Raw genomic sequence first — 24,482 nt, forward strand, 5'->3', positions numbered from 1 at the left:
CTTCCTGGGGAAAAAAAAAACAACTTAAAAAATCTAGTATATTCAATTCAGCACCAAAGAACCCAAGTCATGATGAATTTTGATTGATGGATAAACAAATGATCAGTGCTTACATTATGGCTTAAACTACATGTTTTACTTTGAAACTGAGATGAGCTAAAAAGACATAGTTACAGCATCAAATGCGCCTAAAATAATTTAACCATGCTTCATTAACTGTCCAGCTAGCTCATACTAAATCAACCTAAGCAGATGTTACTCCTCAGACACATATGACTATCCCCACACCCCTACCAGTAATGTCCATCACAAGGCAGAGGATGACTGCGCTTTTCCACACATTAACACTGTACACACGACTCTTGAACACCTGCAAGGAACTCATCGAACAGAGTGCAAGGCATAGTTGCAATATACCAGACCAACTGATTTGGATGCATTGATCCAAATAGTTCCCAAACCTTCTTGTGTGATGTTGCATTCCCCTGGGGAACGGCTTCTCCCCCCTCAGAGACCCCTAGAGCCCGTAACCATGTAGTTTAACCCTTCCTCCCCTTTCTGACCCTACTGGCTGTGTTCCAATTATCTCTCCCTAGCAGAAACCCAGATAAGACCCTCTTCTTCCACACTTGTTCTCTTTCCCCTCTGGATACCACCTGGAATAAACTACACCTGAACTACATCTGGGGGTCAGAGCCTCTTTTGGATCCTTTGTCCTGTCCCTGAAATATTCCTCCAAAGCCTTCTAAGGTCTGAGCTAGCATTGGAACATTGGGGGGCTACACAGGGGATTTATTTTGGTTGGTGCCTAATGTGGGTCATTTTGTATTTCCTGAATACAGTGTAAAATACTTAAGAGGACTATGAGATATGAGAAAATGGGAGAAAAAGGACACACAGGTCTCAGAATAATCCATCTGACAAGTACTGACAATCCTCTCCCTCTAACTGGAAATGCCACTCTAGCAAGAAATGCCTCAGGTTCCTTACCAGAGAGCACAAAAAACTCACAGAAAACTTCTAAGCTTTTTTCTAGAGATCATACAGGGATCTTCTGGAATTTATATGAAAAAAGCACAGAAGTAGAAGTATAAACAGGATCAAAAACACATTACACAAATAAATGGACCACAGGTCCAAAGCTGATCCTGAAATAAGAATGTATAAGCTCTCTAAAATCACTAATAAATTACAGGGACTTGGGGAGCCGCATGAGAAATAAGCTCATAAGAAGGGGCCAGGCATGAGATGCCTCCTTAATGAGCTTCTCCTGACTATTACTGCTGGAGACCAGTGTACTGGAGTAGACAAACATATAGTCTGGCTCGTGAGATTTCTGATGTACTGAAAAACTTATGTCCAAGAGACAAATTGGTGTAGCTTGGAGACCAGAAGAAAAAACAAGTATCATTTTATAAAATTTAAAAACCCAAAAGAAATATTTTAATAGTTCACCACCAGAGCTACAAATGCAATGGTCATTTCAATCCATTTCCTATGTTCCTCCCGTAAGCAAAAATAAGTGAAGGCAAGTGAGGAAAAAGGAAACAGAATTCCTACTGCACATGTTCTAAGTAGAAGAATGTCAGTAATAGCATCCACATGTAATGTCCTTCATGAGGCACGCATTTTTTAAACTTTATTCCTAGTACAGAAAGTAATTGCTTCAGGGGATCCATATTAAAGAAACTTCCAAGGCCTGCACAGATTTGCAGAAGAGACCACTGACATCTCATTGCCGAGAAGTGGAGTTAATTGCACCAAGTTCCAAGTCACTGGAATGAGCAATGGATAGACTTGACCTAAGATTCAGTAAGGCTGGATCCAATTTACTATGCTGCTCATTAGCATTAGGTACCTTATACTGGGAGACAATTTCATATAAAGTACATTTATTTAAGATACTAGTGCTCTTAAACCAAATGCATGCAATATACTTTCTTATTAGAGAACCTAGGTACAAATTAGAACTGTATCTGAGTATGAATCTGACTACTGTACAAACAGGGTAATTCATGAGAACCATATGACTTGATCAAAAAGTCTTTTTTATGGCACTGATCTTCTGCTATACTGTTCAACAAATGACTCAGTAAAAGAAACAGAAAGTTTGATCACCTGAACTACTTACCCAAAACCAGTTTGGCAAAAAATATTTCACCACAACACTATCTCAGAATTTCTCTAAATGTGAAGCATTTACAGATATTTTCTAAACATAGAGTATTTCATCACTGAATGTGATGATATGACCAGCTGCAGGATGAAAACAAAAACATTACACATATTTCTCTGGATTATTAGGTCAATTGGCAAACTGCAAGAAGCACTTCAGTTTTTCAAATCTAGTGATAAAGCACATGGACATCGATGCAAATAATTTCCATTCCCTTTGTATGCTTCTGAATCAGTGTAACAGTATATACATCTGCATATTCACAAAAAGATGTTTAAGTTTGGAAAGCCAGACATTCTAAAATTCAAAGTGCCAAAATTAAGGCTGTCTATGAAAACTCCATCTGCTCTGCAGGACCATGCTACTGAGCCTACACTTATAATAATATTATTTGTGATGCCTCCATCAATCTGTGCCTGGGATTAATTGGTTTGTTTTCCCTTTACTGTTTGGAAACAGTATGGAGCAACTTATTTGAAGATGCTGATCATTTTTTTAAATAATAATTTTTAATTTTTTAATTAAATTGAAAAAATCCCACTTTTGTATGATACTGTTTGCTAGAGTATACTAATATTTAAAAAAATATTGTTGTGATAACAGGCATATGAAATGAGAAATATGATTAAGTCTGTGAATTGTCAGGAATTAGTCCAAGGAAGAGAAAGCCAAAAGTAGCTGCCCATGCCCAGTTTGATCTTTCACATTTGTCTGCCTTCCAAAGTACTTCCCATTATATGTAGCAAATGCAAACTGAGAAATGAAGGTGGCACACCCTCTGTGTCACAAAATAGAAGAAAGGGATGTGGTTAGAGCCACGGCGTGAACACTAGGGGAAAACACTTTTCCACACAGTTATATAAATATATACATGGTTATAGATATGAACAGTGATGGATTGAGAAAATAAAGCCACAACCCTTTCTTCCCTTTCGCTCCTTCCCTACACCCAAAATAAGTCTGTATTTGTTACATTATGTTTAGTTCATTCCAAATGAAGCACTTCTTAAAGTAGTAGCTGCCGGATCTGACACTAGCAAGCCAGATCTCAAGAACTGAGCAGACAGAAAGCAACACAGCAGTATTATTTAAGTTACTTGACTTGCTCCACAAAGCAATCTAGCAGCAGGTATGGTGATAAACACAAACACAAAAAATGGAACTCAACTTCACAAACTATGCCATTATCTCTTCCCTTTTTCCAGTTTTTTTCCCCTGCCTTATTCACCAGATACAATTCAAAATTTGCAACAAATCAGACTGGAAAAGAGAAGGTTGCATGGAGACCTCACAGTAACCTTTCACTATTTCAAAGGAAAGGTGGAGAGGGACTCTTCATCAGCAACTGTAATGATAGGACAAGGAGCAACAGGTACACATTGAAAGAGCAGAAATTTAAGTGTGATATCAGAAAGACATTTTTCACTGTGAGGGTAGTTAGACAACCCACAGGCTGCCCAGGGAGGCTGTGGATGCCCCAATCCCGGCAGTGTCCAAGGCCAGAGTGGATAAGAACTTGAACAACTTGGTCTAGTGGGAGGTGTCCCTGCCTATGGCAGTGGGGTGGGACTAGATGATCTTTAAGGTCCTTTCTAACCTCTCAACATTCTAGGATTCTATGTTTTCATGTTGCCCTCCTTCATTATTCAGTCCCAGTTCAACCCCAGAGCCACAGCCTTAAAATTTACACACAACTGTATTCCTGTGTGTGTGTTTCAAGTTTTAGTTTAGTTAAGTACTGAGGTTCATGATACTTCTCTTCTTCTAGAGACAATTCTGCTCATCTTCTGTTCATTACAAAAAAAACCAAAAACAAACCAAAACAAACCAAAACAAAAAAACCCAAAAAAACCCCAAAAAAACCCAAAAAACAAACAAAAAATAAAACCACCAAAAACCCAAAAAAACCCAAACACCCAAACACAGGAATTGCTTTGTTTACCAGTGAAACATCTAGCATGGACCTATCACTTTAAATCTACTAGATATTCACTACTTCAATGTATTTGTGCAGTGAGCTGTACAAACATGATTTCCTGTTCTACTATTGCAAGTAAATTAGAACATAGCCTCTAAGTGCTTCCAGATACAAATGTTGCATAAAGACCCAGATGTCAGAGTTTTACAGCTCTACCCTAATTGTCCTCTACTTTTTCCAAGGTCAATCTCAGTTTGTCGATTTTGGAATAAGAGTGTCTTATTCTCAGGTTAAAAAAAAGAATGATATTATTATTTTTTTTTAATGGGTACACTTCTTCATGCATTATTTCAGTCAGTAAATTCTATGTTTTTGTTCTCTGGTTCTCATTCCAAAAATCCTATTCACTCATCTGATGCTGGGGAGAGGATCTGAAAATTTGTTTTTTCCAGGGGTTGTTTCTTGCAGCTACAGTAGCACATGCACTGACTAGTAAGAACTCACTCACATGTTACTTGTGTCTCCTAAAACTAGTATCTAAGTATTTCTACAGCTCTGAAAGAATTGTTGGGCTTGCACAAAAAGAATTCTAAAAGTAAAAGAAGAAAAAACTTCAGGTTCCCCAGGAAACAGATTCCTTTAGCAGATACACAATCTCAAGTGCCCTCAAGTGCTGGCTGACATTCAGGGAGCTATGCAAGAAGCAGGCATGTGCAAACAGTTGATAGAAAAACAAACACAAAACAACCTAACACTGGAAGTGTATGGCAAATTAAAAAGTTCACAAGCAACTATTTCTCAAGACTTGGAGATCAGATCTAAATGACCACTTCTATCCAAGCTCAAGTATTTATTTTACTGTTGCTTAATTTACTTTAAGGAATGCAGGTGACTATCCTCATCCTGACAGGAACAGAAAATCTGCGGCAGCTACAGAGAGCATTAAGGACATTACTATGTTCATATTCAGTAAAAGTCTTGCTTCAAATATAATTATATTCTAAAGATGTAAAGTCAAATAACAGTAAAAATTTACAGCTTCAAACCTTAACCAAGGTAAAAGTGAAGCATTTTCCAACTCAATTTAAATCAAATTTGTTCTTCTTGGAAAAACACAGTCTAGATTAAAACACAAGATTGATTCTGGACTAGAACTGTGCACATTTCCTTCTATGTTTTTTAGCATACTATTTCGGACTTCCAATTCTACATTGTACATTGCATAAAATGTAGTATTTATGCTTGTCTATGGGAATAAATCACATCCTCTTAACAAAAAGCTGGAAATAAAAACATAACTGATACTCTTCAGTTATGCTCCTCAGATTGAGTTGTAAAGGTTTTTTGAACTAAAGTAATTTGGTAATCTGAATCTTTAGTTTTGTTGCAGAATTCTTCTTCTACAATCCCTTCTCCATAAAGACAAACCAAAATGCTCCAAAATGCTACATATCTAACCTAGACGTGTATTTTTGTAGTTTCTGTAGTTCAAAAACAATTGCCCTTGCTCTCAGCTATAAATATTCCCAAAACAAACACATTTCCAGCTACTTTTTCTCATCTTGCTGGCTACTTTTCAAATTAAGTTACCTATTATAATTGCATTGGTTATTGCTTACTCAACTGATTTCTCATGGCATGACAACACAGCTTCTGCTTCACAATTATCCCAAGCAGGTCACACAAACTGTAATTCTATTTTTAATTGGAGAGAGAAAAAAAATGGATGCAATTAGAAATTATTAGAACTCTTGTTCAGATTCCCTCCACATTTCATGAGACAAAGACCAAACAAATTAGGTTTAGTATGAAGAGCAAGAGCACACCCATTCAGCTGCATGCTCTTTTTCATAAGCATTCATGCATAGTAATATCATAAAAACAAAATGTTCAAATCGAAGATAACTTCAGAGTATCTAGTTTTTGCTCAGATTTACGACTATAAGCACAAGTAATGTGACCAAGTTTTAAATTTATATTCTCTGCTATATCATAAAGTGTCTAGGATATGTGAAACATGAACCAATTTATCCAATTAAAGCATGGCAATTCTCTGCTTGTTTTTGACATGCTGATCAGTTTAGATCAGAAGATTCTGAAAAAATCACTCCAGCTTGCTACTTTCAACTAGAGATTTTCCAAACTTTTAAGAGGCAACTTCACAAATACAAAAAACTTTAATCAATTTACAACTGAAATGCACTATGCCATGCCATATGCAACACATCTGCACCTGCTACCTTATTGCAAAGTCCATTGATTTTGGAGACATCCTAAATATTAGAGCAAAAGTTAAGGCTGCACTTTCCTGAATCTTGTCCAACAGGAAAAAGGAGACCACAGGATTCTGAGAGACAGATTTGATAGTTTTAGGCTGTAGATGTCAAGCTCCTGAAAAAGGCTGTTCAACAACCATCCCGTTTACCCAATCACTCCTACAGAGAAAATAACTGATGGATAAGAAGTTGTCACTGGAACATCTTCATATACCCCTCAAGTTCATTGAACTGATTTTCACTTTCTTGATTTTGGGGTCAAGAGATCGCTCAATATTTTTTGTATGTATGGATGGATTTCTGTTGATACATCCTAATTACATGAAATCTATTTTTAAAAGGCCTATAGAGAGATTGCACAAAATATGCATGCAAAATTAGCACATTTTTCACATTTCATCAGTACGCAAAAAGTAACATGCCAGATTTTACTGAAAAAACTGTAAAGTACAGGCACTCTTCAGGAAAAATACAACGGATTTCCACAAAACCCAGACAAGATAATCTACTGTTTCAGATGATCTAACTTCACTCAAATCCATATATAAAACCAAGCAATGGAAACACATGCAGAAAAATATAAAATTCATCACCTTAACTCTTTCAATCTCTTTTCTTGGTCATTTACAGTGAATAAAAGACTTTTTTGTTATTATTTTTATTAAGAAAAGGGGTCAGCATAGCCATCATGCCACTTAAAAAAAATTGCAACCTATATTCAGTTGGAAAAATAACACAAGAGAGCAAGCTGGTATATGCTGGTAAGAAACGAAAATATATAATTAATTTTCAAATCTTTAAGTAGGACCAAGACAAGTGGAAAATGAGAAGATTTTACTTTGAAAACCATGATGCTACACAGCTTTATAAACACTTCAAAATTCAGTATTTGAAGACATTTTTGAATACCCTAACACAACTACATCCAATATGCCTTCACATTTATGAGTCACATTTAATTCACTTGTAGTAATACATTTTAAAAATGGGTTGAAAAATAAAATTGAGGAGCTGTACGAACTTACAAACAAAATACAGCAGTGTACACATTTCTAAGTCTTAAGCTTTTATATGTACTATTAATTTGTGTGTTTGACTGTTTTTCTTCCCTTTGCATAAAGTAATTACATGCAGATCACTCTTTCATTCCCCCAGAAACAGTCTGATTAATTTTTAAAGCACCATTTTGTCATTAGTTAGGGATTTGGCAGAAGAAAAGACAGCTGAGACACATCAATGTAGTTTCAGAAAGCAGAGGGTAGAAGATACGAAACCATGTGACATAAGCAAGTCTGCATACAAAGAAACAGAAATGTGAAAATAAATACAGGTAAAGTGGTGGAAAGGTATTTTTTTTCCTCCCTGTCAGAAGAAAACAAATATCTACTAAGACAAACAACCACTTTCAAATCTTGCCTGTTTCTAGAGCTGCTAGCTGAAATTTGTCTTTGCAGCAATAGTAGCTCGCTTACCTGGCTGTGCTACAAAGTGGCACATAATTGAAGACAAAAAGCAGCCTATACATATTACAAGAAGAACAGAGCAAGTGTGCTTCACTTTCTTCTAGGAAAAAAAATTCAATCAAAAAAATTTAAAAACTTCCTCCCCTCACCTTGACAATTTACTTCAATGTATGTATTCAAAGGCTTTCTGGTTTCTTTTTGTATTTAACAAATATTATCAGTTGTCCATTACCTAAAAGCAGAGACAACAGTTGGCAATGCACTGTTCATTTACAGCAGGATTTCCTAATCCAATGGCCATTTATCAACCCTTCTCCATGAAATTGCTACCCAGAGCCTTCTTGGGGTGAGTGCACCAGACCTCACTTGCACTTGGCAGCCCTGTAAATGACTTAAACGCTACTCAGAAATCCCTGACATCATACATAACCCAAGGAATCCAAACTTAGAACGTAAGAGTGTAGATACCAAATAAACTGAGGAGTAGATGGGAGAAAAGGGGAAGTCTAAAATTAAGACAGTAAAAACTGAGAATATTGCCTAGAACCGTTCACTAACTTAAATATTTAATAGAACTTTCAGATCATTTAATTTGAAAGACTACTTTTCTGTAAGACTACTCTCTAATAGGTCTAAATTGATTTCAGAATTAAACTTTCAAACGCTGCAGGTGTCACAGAAAAGCTCAAAAAAGCTGTCAAAACCTGCAAGAAGTTATATTTCATCTTTACATCACTGTGCTATCCATAGAGCCAGTCCTGTAAGCTGAGTAAACATGCAGTGTTGGGTATAACAGCAGCACTCTCCCCCAGTAGCACAGCAATGTGATGAAAGGCCTTTATTATAAACAACTAATTTAGGAAAGCATATTCACATTCTATTATTAGAACTAATAAATCTTAAATACTATAGTATTTAAGAATTTACACATAACTAGAGAACCTACTAACCAGCTTCTTTAGTGTTATCTGCTGAGGAAAATTAGAAGGCAAAACTAAATCCAAGGACACCCAAGGATTTGCATCCATTTAACCCAGATATAATAAAGCTTGATTTCCAACATATTTGTCTCACAGTGATTTATGAATTCTGACACAAATTTTTCTATGCTTAAGCCTGTTGAAATGTTTGAATCCCATATGAATTCTCCCCAAACTAAAAGCCTGAAGTCCAAGGCAGCCTACCTTCAGTAAGGTTACTTAGCCCTGTGTTCTACCCAGACTTTGGCCTCTTTGAAAAAGTACTAAGTTTTCTTGGCTATTACTAGTTTTTCATCAAATGCAAGTGAACTTGATAAACATGAAAAAAAATAAAATCTGGGCATGAGAAGGTAGGGATGAAAGAATAAAAAACACCTTAATTCTCAGGAAAAAATAAAGGTTTAGTATTTCAATAGTGTCCACTCAAGTAATTTGTTCCCCATTACCCCACCGATATCCAGAGAAAGAACAAAAATACAGATTATTCTAATTTAAAGCTTCATGTATTTTCAAATTCTTGCAGAGCTGGTTGATCATCATTTTATAACAATCTGAATGCAAATTTTGGAATCAGAAAAGACCATATTCCTTGGATTAAAAGGAAATAGTTATTAGTATTTATAAATGTAGTTATCATAAGGTAGAGTTGCAATATTTTTTCAACTCTTGTCCTATTGTTTATCTGTACTCATTTAAGCATCTTCTCATGGCAAGTGACATTCAACATTCATTTTTCTTTGAAACACACTAGTGAAAAGATTTTTATGCTATTATTTTAAGCTCTATTCAAAAGATGGAAGTTAAGGTTTGACTTGCTCTTTGGAAAGCCCCTCTTGCTATGTAATGATTTTTTGTTGTTTTCAGAATGTCTCTCTTGTACTGCTATACAGAGGGGCGAAACAGTGACATTATTATTCAAAAATTCAGTTAAAAGAATATAAATATGCTTTCTAAATTAAACAATGTAGCTTCACTCACCAACAACTGATGGGGATATAATCTGTACATCAGTAAGACCAACAAACAAGGTTTTTTTCCCTTCAGATCTTTCCCTGAGGCATCTACCAATATATTTTATCAAGTTTTTACATATTGATTATTTACCTCTTGAATAAGGAAGCAGATATTTGCTGACCTTTTAAATTGATGAGATGTAGTTTTTTGCTCTTAGGCCACCTTTGAACAAACAGTTGTGATTTTCAGTAGCTTTAAAAAAGTTTAGAAATTCTTGTTTCACACATCAGTCTTCAAAAAGATTTTTACCCTCTTCATTATATTATACCCAAAAAAGTGAGACTTGTTCAACCTTTAGTAAAACTGATACAAATTTATTTTTCCCTTTCTTAACAGCATAAATCATTTACTTCTGAGTAAACTAAGGTATCTATCCAAATTATGTGACTGCAGTATGAAACAGTGCTCTGAATGTTACCAAGTGTTGTTAAAATTCTTCCATTTAAACACACAATTGCACGTACGTGCTAACTTTGAACGCATAGCACATTAAAATATGTTGAAAAATCAGAAGCCAAAGTTTAGCTTGGACTCGCATGTTGAGTCCAGGATAGTAAGTTTAGAAGCCTAAATTACATAATGTCACCAGTCAATAAGAGCCTGTTAAGAAGCACAGGAAAAATGAGCACAGGTGAAAAAGGAGTTAAAACAAGAAGCAGTTCAACAAACATCCATTTTAGCTTGACTGTTGCCTTGGACATCCTGTCAAGACCTAGCAGCAAGGTGAGGTCTAAAAAACACACCTTTTGCCCTCCAAAACATCTCCAACATACATGTGTCCTCCCTGCAAAGACATAAATCAAACATGTACTCATCAGTTCATCATCTTCCTTCCTAGAAAAGTTGCACATTGTTCTTTTGCCCTGCAAAACATCTCTAACATGCATGTGTCCTCCCTGCAAAGACATTAATCAAACATGTAGTCATCAGTTCATCATCTTCCTTCCTAAAAAGTTGCACATTGTTCCTCCATTTGAAACAAATTTTGCAGGAGATGGGTGTGTCACTTCATTGTATCAATCCTTCCTTTAATCTCTGCACAGACCAACCCATCACCATTCCATAACAATAGACAACTCAGCAAGCCATTTCTCTATTTTGTATGTCTAATCTGTTAAGATTTGAGGTCTTTATTTCATATGAAAAGGATTGGTGTGGTTTTTATTAACAATTTTCCCTAAGGAATTACTGTTCTTTTGGCCACCACCTAAAATGGATTTCTCATAGTCTTTTTCAAAGATAGTACCAATAACTGCTGGGTTTATATGCTGAGATATCATTCAATGTCGTTTAAGATGTGGTCCCCAGTTGTCCAGTACACCTTAACTGCAAAGCACTGAAGGGAGGGACTTCTTCCCTGTACACAAAAATACAGCAATATATAATCAGGTTCTGTTATACTACAAGCCACCTAATATCTATTAGCCATTAATGTAACAAATGGACAAATATAAACAAAGATTCACTGCCTACTCTGAGAATCACAGAAACATCAGAATCTCTGAAAGTTACCTAGGCTGCCTTCTCTCTTATAGCTGAACTATCATTGACACAAGGTTTTGTTTACCTAAGTCCAAAAACAAAGGACGAAGTTTCCACCACCTCTCTGGGTACTTGTTAGAATACTGCACTACTCTCCTATCAAAGAGGTTTTTTTACCTAATGTCCAATCTGAATCTCTTTCAAACCACAACTCTCAGTTCTTGGCTTCAGGCTCTGTCACCAGCTGCAAGAGTTTAGTTTTATCAGCTTTGTAAACTTGAACTTCTTAAGAGTTCACATCAAGAACCAATTTAACAGTAGACTACAGCTCAGAACCTCCCCAGTTTTGTACGAGTTGCTAAATAAAAGTAGCCAAATGAAAAAGAAAGAGGAAGTTTACATTGGATGATCATTTAAGCTAGTTTAAGAACTGAAAGTCAGGACACTGGCATTTCTTTGTAAGGTCTGAAACACATGTTAATCTCCAGGTCAAGTCCACATGGCATGACACGCGATCATAAACATAGATTAAAGATATACTAGAGAGATATTTCTAGATGTAGAGGACAAGTATTTTTGTTTTCTGAACAATTTGATTTTACTGCATTTTCTGCCTGACAATCTGTTTCAGTTACCTGAACTCTTGCTGCTATGACAATTTGCCTTGTGACAACATGGTCTGCAGACATACTGTTACATGAGAAGGATAACATACAGACAGCAATGTTTAATTTTCCTCCAGAAATCCGGAAATCATATAGTCTAAAATCAAGAGATCTTTTCCCCTAATTTAATTCCCTCTGCCCCTACACAAGAACACATAGACTTTGACCAGATTGTTTCAATTTTCACTCAACTTTTTTTTAAGTGTAGGATAGCCAACTCTTCAGGAAAAAATGCAGTGAAAACTGTGGGGGTTTGGAATTGAACAGACTCCTACTCATATTCTAGATATTTTGCTGCATTCCTTCTATTTAGATGTAAGTATAATAAGAATAACAGAACAAAGGCATGAGTTCAACCTTTCAGATATCTACAGTATGCGGGTTTTTATCATTCTGGTATGCCATTTTCACATTTTTCTAGATGTAGTTGACTTTGGGTGGCAACATGTAATTCTCAGAGAGGTAAGAACAGCACTTACAACATTAGACAGCGTGGTCAGCACACCTAGAGTCCCATCACATAAAGAGACAGCAAACCTGTAACCCAGCCCTTAAAAGCTGATGCAGAAGGGGCTGAACTTCAGAGTAAAATGGGAAAATTATTACAGCTAAACTGAAAACATCAACTCATACTGCTGTCTCCTTATCAGTGAGGTTTCCTTCAGGGCACAGACCCTCACACCATGGATTAAAAACACAATTTAAGAAGTTTAACCCTTTGTGGCCCAAGGTTCTATGAGGCTTTCAGAAATATTTCAGCCTGAATAACATCCCTAGCCTAGCACCCATAAATAACATAAGGACATACAGTGCTGCCAAGAGGGAGAGCAGAGCATGGTTGTCAACTACAGCCCACATACAGTAGTAATTTTTATTTTTATTTAAAGGGATTTCTCAGGAGGAAAGATCAGGCAATAGGTAAGTTGACATTTTTAAGGACAAGCACCTTTCAGGCAAATTGCCTCATAGCCAAAATGTTTCTCCCAGACCCAGCTGTGGACAAAAACTACTTCTAACACTTGGGAAAAAATTATTTCTCAAGGTTGACTTTTTAAAAAATAGTTTGAAGAAAGAAGAAATAGAACATGCTTTCAGACTACACAGGACACACTGAGACACAGCTCTTTTAAATAGTACAAGGTAGAGGTTTAGATCCAGCAACTGTGGTCATGGTTTGCAGCTTCTCTTAGTAGATCTTTGTATACACCTTGTGCCTAAAGTCATATTGGGAAGACCTTTTTATTCCCACCAGTAATAAAAGTCTCTAAATGCCTCTTTTTTTCTCTTAGGAAACAGCCAGGAACCAGATTATATGATGTACATTCATGTTTCTTAACTTAAAAAAAACCTGATAAATTTTTACCAAAATAATTACCTATGTTTTGTCTTGAGTGTCATAATACTGTTTCTGATGTGGTTCTGACTGCAGAAGAGGCACACACAACAGGCTATGTAAGAGACCCAATCACAACATGAATATACATATTGTATAGTTCGACAAATGAAAGCTTACCTCTCAACTAAGTTTTCCTCAGCTGAAGAAGAAAACACACACAAGGAACAAGAAAAAGGAAGCCACAAACAGGTGGAGGAAAAGAAAGTAGGAAAAAGAGATATATACACTGGAATTTATGTCTGTGCATAAATCACTGCAATCTATCAACAGTATTATCTCAGCATAGTGTGGTACACTACACTACCCTTCCATGTTGTTTCAGCAGATAAAACTAGAAGAGCATTTAGAAAGCAAAAATCTGCTTCATAAAGTAGCTGACTTGAAGGCATATGTCAATATTTTACACTTTAAAAGATCAAAAACTGATATGCACAATGTATTTTAATCACAAACATGGTTTTTAAATGAAAAGAGTCTGCCATCATTTCCTGGATAGAAATATTGAAAAAGAAAGAAAGGTCTCAAAAAGCAAGAGCTCATTTAGCAGCACTAAAAGTGTATGAAGATGAAAAAAAAATTGACAGCCTGTGAAAGACATCTGCTTTGGTCTGCAAAATCCTGGACATACATACCAGAACCACAAGCCAGGAAAATGTAAACAAAGGGGATGGTAGAGCAGAGCAGGTTCTTTCGTAGCAAGTGAGACACAATAACAAAATTTAGGTAGCCTTTCTACCAGACAATCAACCCTGCAAAAGTGACACCCAAGTCTGATATAGAAAAATGAAACAACTATTTTCTCACCTCAGTGCCTGGCAAAATCATAGAGCAGCCCCCCTTGGACTCTATGCTAAGGCACATGGAAAATAATGTGATGGGTGACAGCTAACTAATGGCTTCACTAAAGGCAAATCATACCTGAGAAATTTGGTGGCCTTCTATAATGGGGTTCCAGCAGCAGCAGATGAGGGAAGAGCAGAGGACATATTCATGCACATGTGCACAGCAGTTGACGGAGAGATGTGGATTGAATGCAAAGACCTCTCATAGATAAAATTTGGCCGGATGGTAGCACTCAGAGTTGCAGTGACCAGCTCAATATCCAACAGAAAGCAGTGAGGAGTGGATGTTCCTCAGGGGTGGTACTGAGATTTTTAACATCTTTGTCAGTGACACGGACAGCAGGACTGAGAGCACCCTCAGCAGGCTTGCTGCTGACACTAAGCTGTGTGGTGCAGTTGACAAGCTGGAGGGAAGGGATGCCATCCAGAGCATCCCTGACAGGCTTGAGATGGGGGCTTGTGCAGTTCAGCGAGGCCAACTGCAAGATCCTGCACCAGGGCTGAGGCCATCCCACCACAAGTACAGCCTGGGTGGAGAAGACTAGCCCTGCAGAGAAAGACTTCAAGACGTTTTTGGACCAAAAAGCTCAGAATGGGCTGCCATTGTACACCTGCAGCCCAAAGACCAACTCTGAGCAACCTTACCCATTCTCTGATTCTGTGATCATTAAGGCGCCTTCCAACCATTAATCATTCTAAGATTTTACCAGAACACACCATAAGGAAGACTTTACAAATGACAATTTGACAGTATGCAAAAGACATGTAGTAGCTCCAGAAGAAAGGGAAGTCCTCCTCCAAGCAGCAGGAGACATATACAAGTCAACTGCCAGCAGTGACTAAAGATACACTATATATACAGTCACACTGTCCTACAGAGAAGATTAATCAAGTATTTTAGAGGATGGTTCACCTACACTTTGGATAAGCATCTGAGAGATTTTAATTATATACTTGATTGCAACTATATAACTGCAACCATGGTACATAATGTCAACATAAACATGTCTGATGTCAACCAGCCAAGAAGCCAGAGACCTACACAACTGTAATTTTAAAAAATTTACAAACAATGCATGTGCTTATCACAGGTTGCTTGAGAGAGACACTGAGTACATTGAGACCAAGAATTGTCTCTTTTGTAATTTTTAATTCTACATTTTTGTATTTTAAAAATAACTGTTAGCGTAATCACTAAAAAAATGCAAACATATTTGGCAGAAGTTTTTGACTGAAATAGTTTTATATACAAAACACAGGAAAAATAAGAAACCAAAAGTAACAATATGTAGTCTTCACTAAGTGTGTTTGTTTCCTTGCAAGTAACATTACAAACATATGGTAACCATAAAGGCAGACTTTTCCAAACACAGAGGTGGGAAAAGAAAATCTAGGTAAGAAAAACAAGTTAGTTTCAGATGTTTGTGAGAGATTTCCAGAAGTCACAGGAAAACACCTATGGTCAAAGTCTGCACACATCCATACAGGGATTAGACACATACCAGGGTGTTTCACACAATCCACAGCAGAGAATCACCTACATATAAGCACAAACCCACCACCGTTCAGGACACACTGGGGTCTCTGTGCATTCTCAGATCATCATGTGGTTTACACTCACTAAGTCTTCTATGAGATAGACAGTCTGACCTTGGTGATTTCAAATTCACTGAGCACACGCCATACTATTCCCACATGGCACTTCTGTCTGGGAAATGTTGCAACTTCATTCAATAAATTCCATCCTTGCTCTGGCAACAGAGCTGAATCTCATCAGCAAGTGAGAGAAGTACCTCATGTGCCTATTCATCTTCTACTTTCTTTAAATCATTATGGCAATTATCTATTTCCTGGGGAAAGCATCAGTGGAAATAACACAAGATCAACACATTCCTTCTGTAATTCCTTTAAAAATCAAGATGTGAACTGCTTTGGTTACAAGGTTGTCCTTTATCATATATGTCCTGTTCCATCTTATTTTTTATTCTATGACAATGTATTCAATAGTCTTTAATCATTAGCTAGGAAATTCTCAAATGCTCTACAGGTTGGTGGCATCAGACCCATTTTCCTTATCTGAATGCATTATGGATTACATAACAGAATTAACATTTCTTAAAAAACCCAGTTTCTTTAAACTAATTCAGACTGACTCCCTTTCATTGAAGCTATATTTTATTAGCATCTTCTCAAATATGGTCCAAAAGTAACTTTAACTAAGCCACAAACTAATGTTACATACAGCAATGTACAGTTTCCAGGGCGGAGGACAATAAATGTAAAGTCAATAAAAGATTAAACTGTAAACGTCAAAAGTCTCCCTTGAGTTTGAAAAATGTTTAGGTGGATAACAACAAGGCACCTTGCATTTCTCAAACTCAATTTTGGTACTTCCACAACACAGGCAGAGGAAAGCATTCCATGCTGAGAAAAACTCACTTCATGGAAAAAAAAAATTAACACTTTGTTACCAGTGTACATCAGTAAAAGACACCATGAGAATTTTACTATCACAAATAAACACATCTCTAATAACTTTTCTATAACATATAAAGACTGTGAGTACAGAAAACAGTGTTGTGAATACATGAAATGTTTACATTTGTAATGAAGATCTAGGACTTAGAATGAAGATCTAGGACTCTTAGTATGGTAAAAACCTGTCAGTTTCTCTGTTTATCCTGAAGCTAAAAATCTCTATACACTGAGTATACCTCATGTACACTGAGTCCCTATCTGACTCTAAAGGAATTGATTCCATTACCACCAGGCTTTTGTTTATTTAGGAGAATGTGTAGGTTTGGGGGGAAATAGAAACAAAAATCCACCCAAACAAAAAACATCCACAAACAAATAAAACTCCCATCATTGATATAGGCAAACCCCACATGTTTTCCATGACTGCTTAAAAACATTGCAGAAAAAGATAAATATATTTTCACATCAACCTTTGGAAAAAGTTTTCTCCTTTCTTTATTCAGACCATAAGAGATTCCAGCCTAAGAAAACAAAACTGAGTTTATTTTTGTTTTCCTTTTTTATTTAAGTTAGACTTTCTTTCTAATGACAACTGGAAGCAAAAGTGGATGCATACCTGTTCCTGAATGTGTTTGATTCAGTTCTCAGGGATACTCTTAAAACGGCTCTTGATTCGATTTGTAGCAATTCTCCAAATTTAACACCAGATAACCTTACAGGAAGATGAATCTGGGCACAGTATTTGAGTTGCAGTATGCTACTTGAACCAAATACTTTTCTTTTTGTCCTTTACCTTTTCCAAAATGGCCTCTCCCTTTATTACTTTTTTTCCTACTGTAAAATTTCAGAATTATTCAAACCACTGAATCACCTATGACAGTACATTTATAAATCAGTCTGAACTACACAGCCTATGCAGCTCAAATCTTATTTCCTCTGTTTCTGAACAAATTTTTTCTTCTATTTATGACTTTTATATTCCTCTATAATGCCACTACAGTACCCCAACTCATCATATGTGAGCTATAACAATGACAAAGAATTTCAACAAACACAAAACACAAATAATAATATCCCCTTTGAATTAAACTTGCATGAATTTGTATTAAAAAGTTGTACAAAGATTACTCTCTTTGCCTTTTTAGTATAAGAAGCCTTTGGTAACATGGTAATTCCACATAATTAAAGTATGTTTTGGATTACACTTCTGTCCTGGAGAAGTGGTTTTATTGTGTGCAACTAACTCAAGAAGGGCAATAATTCATACTATTTATCTTCAGAAAACAAAGATCATATTTTACAATATCTTCCCACTGTTCTTGTGGGGGAGTCAGCCTAGAAGTCAAACACTGGCACATATTTTAAAGTTGATCCTCATTTCTTGTCAACTGTATCATCACTTAAATGCTAAAGATCCATTTTTACTGGAAAAAACTCCACATCCACAAGTCCCAAGGTTTTCATGTCACTGGCTCTAAGCAAGACAAACAAAACACACAAAAGAATCAAATTTTGTCATATTCAGAACAGTTCTTAACAGATTTAAATGTGTTTAAATTTATGCCAGAAATCAGTATCTACCATTTCATCTTCAGATTTGTAAAGGAAGTATCTTTACAGTTACCTCAGAATAAAATTTCTGAAAGAATGCCTCACATGTAAAATAGAGAAAAAGCCACACCTCACTAATTCCATTTTCACATCATGTATATTAGTTCATCAATATAATTATACTCTCTAGTAAAACTAAAAACCTAAACAGCAACTGAAGTGCAAAAGTTAAAGTACTTTAATGTAAGTAAATGCAAATACATGTTTATAAGGAAATATGAACTACTAAATTATACACAGCGTTAAACTTTATACATGTGAACCCACACGTTTATTATTTATATACAAAACCACCATATAAAGATATAGAAATAGGGAGGTTCTATACCTATATACACTTATAAATATATCTATATACACACACACTTGTATTAACATCCTACTCAGGCCTACATATGCTCCACTCTGCACACTTTGAGAAGTTTATTTCAACTTAATGCAAATTTTGAGCAGGAGTAAATTAGGTGGATGTATAAAACTGTGCAGAGTAAGGGTCATAATCATCTCAAATCAGGTATGCCCACATTACCATGGAAGAGGCTCCCTATAAACAGATACTGAAGAAAAGTCAGCACAATCCTAAAACTAAAGCTGTGTGCAAGAGGACTGCTTAAATATTTAACAGCACACCACAGACACAGCATTGATTTTAGTAGTCTAAGATAACAAACATTGAGAAAAACAAAACCACGGTTTCTCATCCTTATCAACTGCTTCAACAGTTCAGACCAAATAGAAAGTTTGGAAGGGAATTGTTACCTGGTTGACCACTACTTTACAGACCCAGAGGAACTTCAAAAATATCATGAGATTTCAATATAAAATTCTTCTCAGTATAGTCTCCTGCTTGACTGTGATAAGCAAATACATCTTTGTTACAAAGCCCAGAGTAGACACCATTGCAAATCATTTCAGGAAAAGATAAAATCATGAACCTACAACACATAAATAGTTACGCTGTAACAGCTTTAGATATCACCTAATTTTTTTAAAGTCACAGCCAGTATGCCAAGCAACTTTGAATAGGCAAACAACCCCACCAGGTTTAGTGAAACAATGCATGCTAGTAAAATCATGTATACAGACACATTTGAAGCCTTAAGCTGAAAATGGAGACTCTAAGGACTAAATAACATACAAACTTCTCTCAGGGTTGAGGAGGTGGAGGCCATCATTTAACAAGAAAAGAAAATAAAAACAAACAAACCAAAGCCTATCTTCCTTCCAGTTTTCCCTTTCTTTGAGCCACTTCCCTCTCGACAGCCTTAAAGCAGATATTTCAGCTCTGAGAAACCGTGACTAGAAGAAAGTTCCTCATTCAAGTATGCCCTGCAGAGAAGCAGCTACATGATGCTCTCTTTCATTCAGTTTCAAAACTGCAACAAATTAGTGTTCAAAATTTTAATGTCAGTACTCACTCAAGTAAGTTTGACTGTTTGAGCACAGGCCAGCACATTTAGTTTTCTTTACACAATGGTACATTGTTAGGAAATGAGGTTTAAAATCAAGTTTACAGTAAGCCCATTAATTAATAAACTACTCAAGAACAGTAAATAGAAACAATGAATACAACAGTCTTAGCTTCTCCATTATTGCTAGCACAGTAACTTCTGGCTAGTGAAATATGGAAAGTATTTAAACTTATTTCAGACATATATGTCACCAAGTGCAAGTGTTGGCCTTGCTTTAAAAACAAATATGGTAACATGAAAGGGTACACTTTTCTCCAAAAGTTATTTTTCAAAAGCAGGTAGCCATCTCTTAAACTGTGTAAGATTTAGAAATAAGGATGCATATTTTATGCTTTTTTGAAAATACTTCATTACTTGCTCTGCAACAAAAAAGAAGTTCCACTATTCAGTGAAGTTCAGGTTGATGAACTGTGAAGAGATGTAAGGCAAAGCTATCAACGTAAAAAAACAAAAACAAAAAGAAAATCCCTGCCTGAAATTATTTTACCTCGGTAAGAACAAGGGAGAAGAGGGAGAAAATTCCTTTCCATTAAAATCATCCTGAATATTTAGGTTGGCTTTTTTCTCCTTTGCAATCACTATGATATCTTCACACAACAAATACAGATAAAGTAAAACTTTACTTTATTATACAACACGATTGTTAAAACAGAGGAATCAGCGGCAGCGGTGGCTCGGGCAGGAGCCCGGTGGCTTTCAGCGTCCAGCGAGAGTTTTACCGCAGCGCAGCTGAACTGCGCTGCCGCTGGTGCCGCTCCGGAGGGCCTGCGGTGAGTGCCACCCCCGCGGGCAGCGGGGCTCCCGCCGCCGGCCCCGCCGCCCGCAGGAGCCGCAGCCGAGCTGACTCAGCCCCTCCTGCGCCCCGGCCACCTGCCAGCTCCGGGGCTGTCCCCAGCGCCACCGCACCCGGTCCTGGGCGCAGCGCCCGCCCCGCGGCCCGGCACCTTCCGGGGAGCACCGCGGGCCCCAGCGCCGGCCCCGGCCCGCCGGGCTCCCCGGCACAAGGAAAGGCGTGCGAAGCGCTGGGCGCCGCTTTGAATCCTGGGCTGTCGGGGTTGGCTTTTCCTTGTTACTGTTTGCTTTTTTTTTTTTTTTTTTTTTTTTTTTTTTTTTTTTTTTTTTTTTTCTTCTGAGTGGAAACTTTCCTTTCCCAGCAGAGGCCAGGACTGCGTGAACTGCCCCGGGGCGCCGCGCTGCCATCACAGCTGACAGCTTTCCGCCCCCCGCGCCCCCCTTCCGCAGCATTAAAAATCAGCGGCCAGATCCGGCCGGAGTTTGTTTTTAATAGCGGCTTTTAGTTCGCACGGCCACTTACATCCCCTGCCAGCAAAATAAAAGTCAAGCTCGCATGCGAGCATCCTCCGCACCGGGGTGCTGGGGGGCACCGCAGAGAGACAAGTGGGGCGCCGGGGAAGGAAGTGGGGCCGGCGGCAGGGAAGTTGGGATGGGTTTCGTTTATCCCCGGAGCAGAGCCGCCGGGAAAGGAAAGTTTACAGCCAACAGCAGCGCCCGCGGGCAGTGGGTCCGGGGTGGCGGCAGGGGCTCCCTTTGGGGCCTCCTTCTTACCTTCTGGTCTACGATGGAGCAAGCCATTTCCCGGACGTGGGCGAGGCTGAAGTCCCCCGAGGAGTCCTGCAGCAGCAGCACCGGCTCCCGGCTCAGCCCGATCTGGAGGTGGAAGGCGACGCCGCCGCCGGCAGCAGCCGCCGGCGGCGGCAGCGGGCTGGGCGGCCGGAGCAGCGGAGGGGCGCTCATCGGAAACTTCCCGCCGAAGCCGCCGCCGGAGCCGAGGAGTCAGGGACGGAGGGACCGAGTCGGGCGCCGCCGCGAAAAGTTTGCGGCCGCCCCGGAGGCGCCGGGCGAGTTTCCCCGCGAAGTTTCAGGAAAGTCCCTCCGAGCTCCTCCCGGGTGAAAATGGCGGGGGTGGGGGGTAGGGGGGAGGACCGCGGAGGATGCAGACAGGAAAAGGCGGCGAGAAGGACGCGCGGGGGGAGCCCAGCCCAGCCGCCGAGGTGGTGCCGCCGCTCGGGCTGTTGGCGCCGCGCGCGGCGCGGGGGCGGGACGGGCCGCGCCCTCCGCCGGGACGGGCCGTGCCGCCACCGAGCCGCGGCCGCGTCCTGCCGGGCGGCCCGGGCAGCCCGGGCAGCAGTGAGCGCAGCGGCGTCCGCTGGTTCCCCGCGGCCGAGCCTGGCTGAGCCCGCTGTGGTCTCCCCACCTGGCCCAGCCAGTGGGCTGCGGTGCTGGCGGGACTGAGAGCGTCCCCTTCCCCCGTGACCCCCGTTGGGCAGTACCTCAAGGGGCAGGTGGAGGCAGCCTGGGAGAGTCGGGGATTTCCCTTGCTGGCCGGCAGCACGGTGGCCTCTCCGGGCAGTGATGCTGCTGCCCCCGAGGACGGAAAGCAGTGCCAGGGAAGCGGGAGCTCCGGTCTGACTCCGGCTCCTCTGCCCGGCTCCGGTCAGCATCGTGCCGCCGCTTGCCGCGGCCCCCCGGGTCTGGGGAAGCAGCAAGGGACAGCTTGCACCCACCCCTTCTCTAAACCAGCTTCCAGTTTCAGGTACAGTGTGAGTTAAGGAGGAGCACCCTGCCACCCAAAACCAGGATGAATTTCTCTTCCTAGCTCTTGGGATCGCTACAAGCCCCACCCGTTTGCACAAGCAGCATTCATGGCAGGGCAATATTTAGGCTAAAAACCTCTGCAAGGTTCCACTGCAAAGGCAGTGGAAATATGAGATGTATATGTGGTACCTGTAGGTTTGTTGGGACTACTACAGGTAGTACGTTTGAAAATACCACATGTATGTTTGAAAATTCAGTAATTGATCTGATTTAGAACTTATTTCATTGCAAATTGCTTTTTTTGACCAAAAGTTACACCTGTGGCATTTTATTTTGATCCTGTCTTAGTAGAACCCATTTTACTGTTGTCAGCTTATTTCCAGCCTGGGAAGTAGTGCAAGCTTCCCATGACCCCATGGCCTAGCCAGCGTTTCTATACAGGAGTCAGCGTGGGAGAGACATACTAGAAGATCCTGCAGCCCTGTTTCATTCTTGAATCTGAGGTTCAGAGTGGACCCCTTCATTTCCTTAACTCCCAATGAGAGCTTAGGCACAGCTAGTTTGAATCTTCGACTCAGACATGGTCAATGGCTCGTATCTTAAAGGTTATAAAAGAATACCTAAAGCACTCAGTGGGAGGGTGACCCTTAGACTTTGGTGTCTTCTAGACAAGCTCAATTCTAAATCCATTTTCTTTTGTATATTTCATCCATATAGTATTATAGTGAATCTTGCCATCAGACTTAAAGTTGTGCTTTTACAAATTCATATCAGTCCTACTTTTGCTGATGTGTTTGATGGCGATTCTTTGAGCAACCTAAACCACTCATTGATGACACAACTCTTTCACAATTCCTCAGATAACCAGAGCAGAGGCAACAGTAACAACATTGAGAATTATGTCCTTGGTTTTCTCCTCTATGTGAAATCAAGTGATAGAGCTCATATGTCATGACTTACCTGCAGCTCCACATCCTCTGTACAGATACAACTTCTTTTTCAAAAAGAAAGGTTACAGTATTTTTCAAAAGCTGTAGATTGCTGAGTTATTTGTTTAGTGTGTCAGCTGTGTTGAATACACCTTTGTAATCAGAATAGATGAGGGCACAATTTCTTCAGTGCTGTGTCAGCCAGTCATGTACAAATGCCATTTATGAAAGGATTCAGTGGAACCACATCATGTGATCTGGAGTACAACCTGGCCTGTTGTATTTACTGAAATGTCATCCATTTCATGATCCTTCCAGATCAGGGAACTGTTGTGCTGATGCCAGGGAAGGGAAAAAAATCATTCACAGCAGTATCTGACCTCATACAGAGTGCATGCCTGGTTGCTAATCTGTACATGCACAGGTGGAAAAACCACTAGACGCTTAGGTTTTACTGCGCCTGTCCAGATTGATTCAGCAGTACATGAACTGCCACCTCGAGCTTTCAGGGGAAAAATGAATGTGCCACACACAGCTACACAGTTTATGCATCTAGCTATGTACAGGAAGAGGGCAGTCAGCAGAGGATGTCACTGTAACATCACATTATGAAAGCATCTCCAAGCTGCCCTCAAGGTACAGTTGCTGTAATTGTTCTACATTGCCAGATTATGAAAGATGAATAGTGGTCTTTTTATATTCTCATGCACTGTATTGTTGACCCTCCACTTAGAAGTGTTTTTGAAACTGTGATCTTCTTTCAGTTTTCTGTATTGCATAGATGGTGTTCTGTTCTATCAGGAGTGAGTAACATCCCCTTCATAAAGGTTTTATTCTTTTCTGCTTTTCTCTATCTGTGATGTAACTGGTCCTTTTTTAAACAGTCCATTTATCTTTCATCTTTTCAACAGAAGCAATTTTATGGCACATATGTTTTAATTAAAAAAAAAAAATCAAACAGCCAGCAAAGATTAATGCAGAATATGCCTAAGCAATGGAGAATGGAGTTTGTTTGACCTAGATGGTGGTAGTTTCTAGGTTAAAGCTGCTGACCTAAAATTTAGTTCCTGTATGTTTACAAAGAGAGCAGAATACAGGTGATTACAATGAGATGTTTACTGCTGGTTTTGTGAGGCAGGTAGTGGAGTATCATATCTCATTCTGTGATCAATAGATTGCTTGGCAATATGTTCAGTAGTGTAGTGTATCTTGGCAAGGAGAAAA

At 39.1% G+C, this 24,482-nt stretch overlaps 1 protein-coding gene across 2 annotated transcripts in view; it reads right to left on the minus strand.

Annotated features, from left to right (window-relative positions):
• The window catches only part of PRKD1 (protein kinase D1), a 116,173-nt gene extending 94,470 nt beyond the window's left edge, over positions 1-21,703 (minus strand). Inside the window, exon 1 of one of the 2 annotated variants that reach the window (XM_063398850.1) lies at positions 21,340-21,703. In XM_063398850.1, the coding sequence (XP_063254920.1) occupies positions 21,340-21,528 (189 nt within the window). In that variant the 5' untranslated portion in view covers positions 21,529-21,703. The remainder of the gene's footprint in view (positions 1-21,339) is intronic. The other variant, XM_063398851.1, reaches the window with a different exon arrangement.
• Between the last annotated feature and the right edge of the window lie 2,779 nt (positions 21,704-24,482).

The sequence above is a fragment of the Prinia subflava genome, chromosome 5, assembly GCF_021018805.1.
Source record: "Prinia subflava isolate CZ2003 ecotype Zambia chromosome 5, Cam_Psub_1.2, whole genome shotgun sequence".
NCBI classification, from domain to species: domain Eukaryota; kingdom Metazoa; phylum Chordata; class Aves; order Passeriformes; family Cisticolidae; genus Prinia; species Prinia subflava.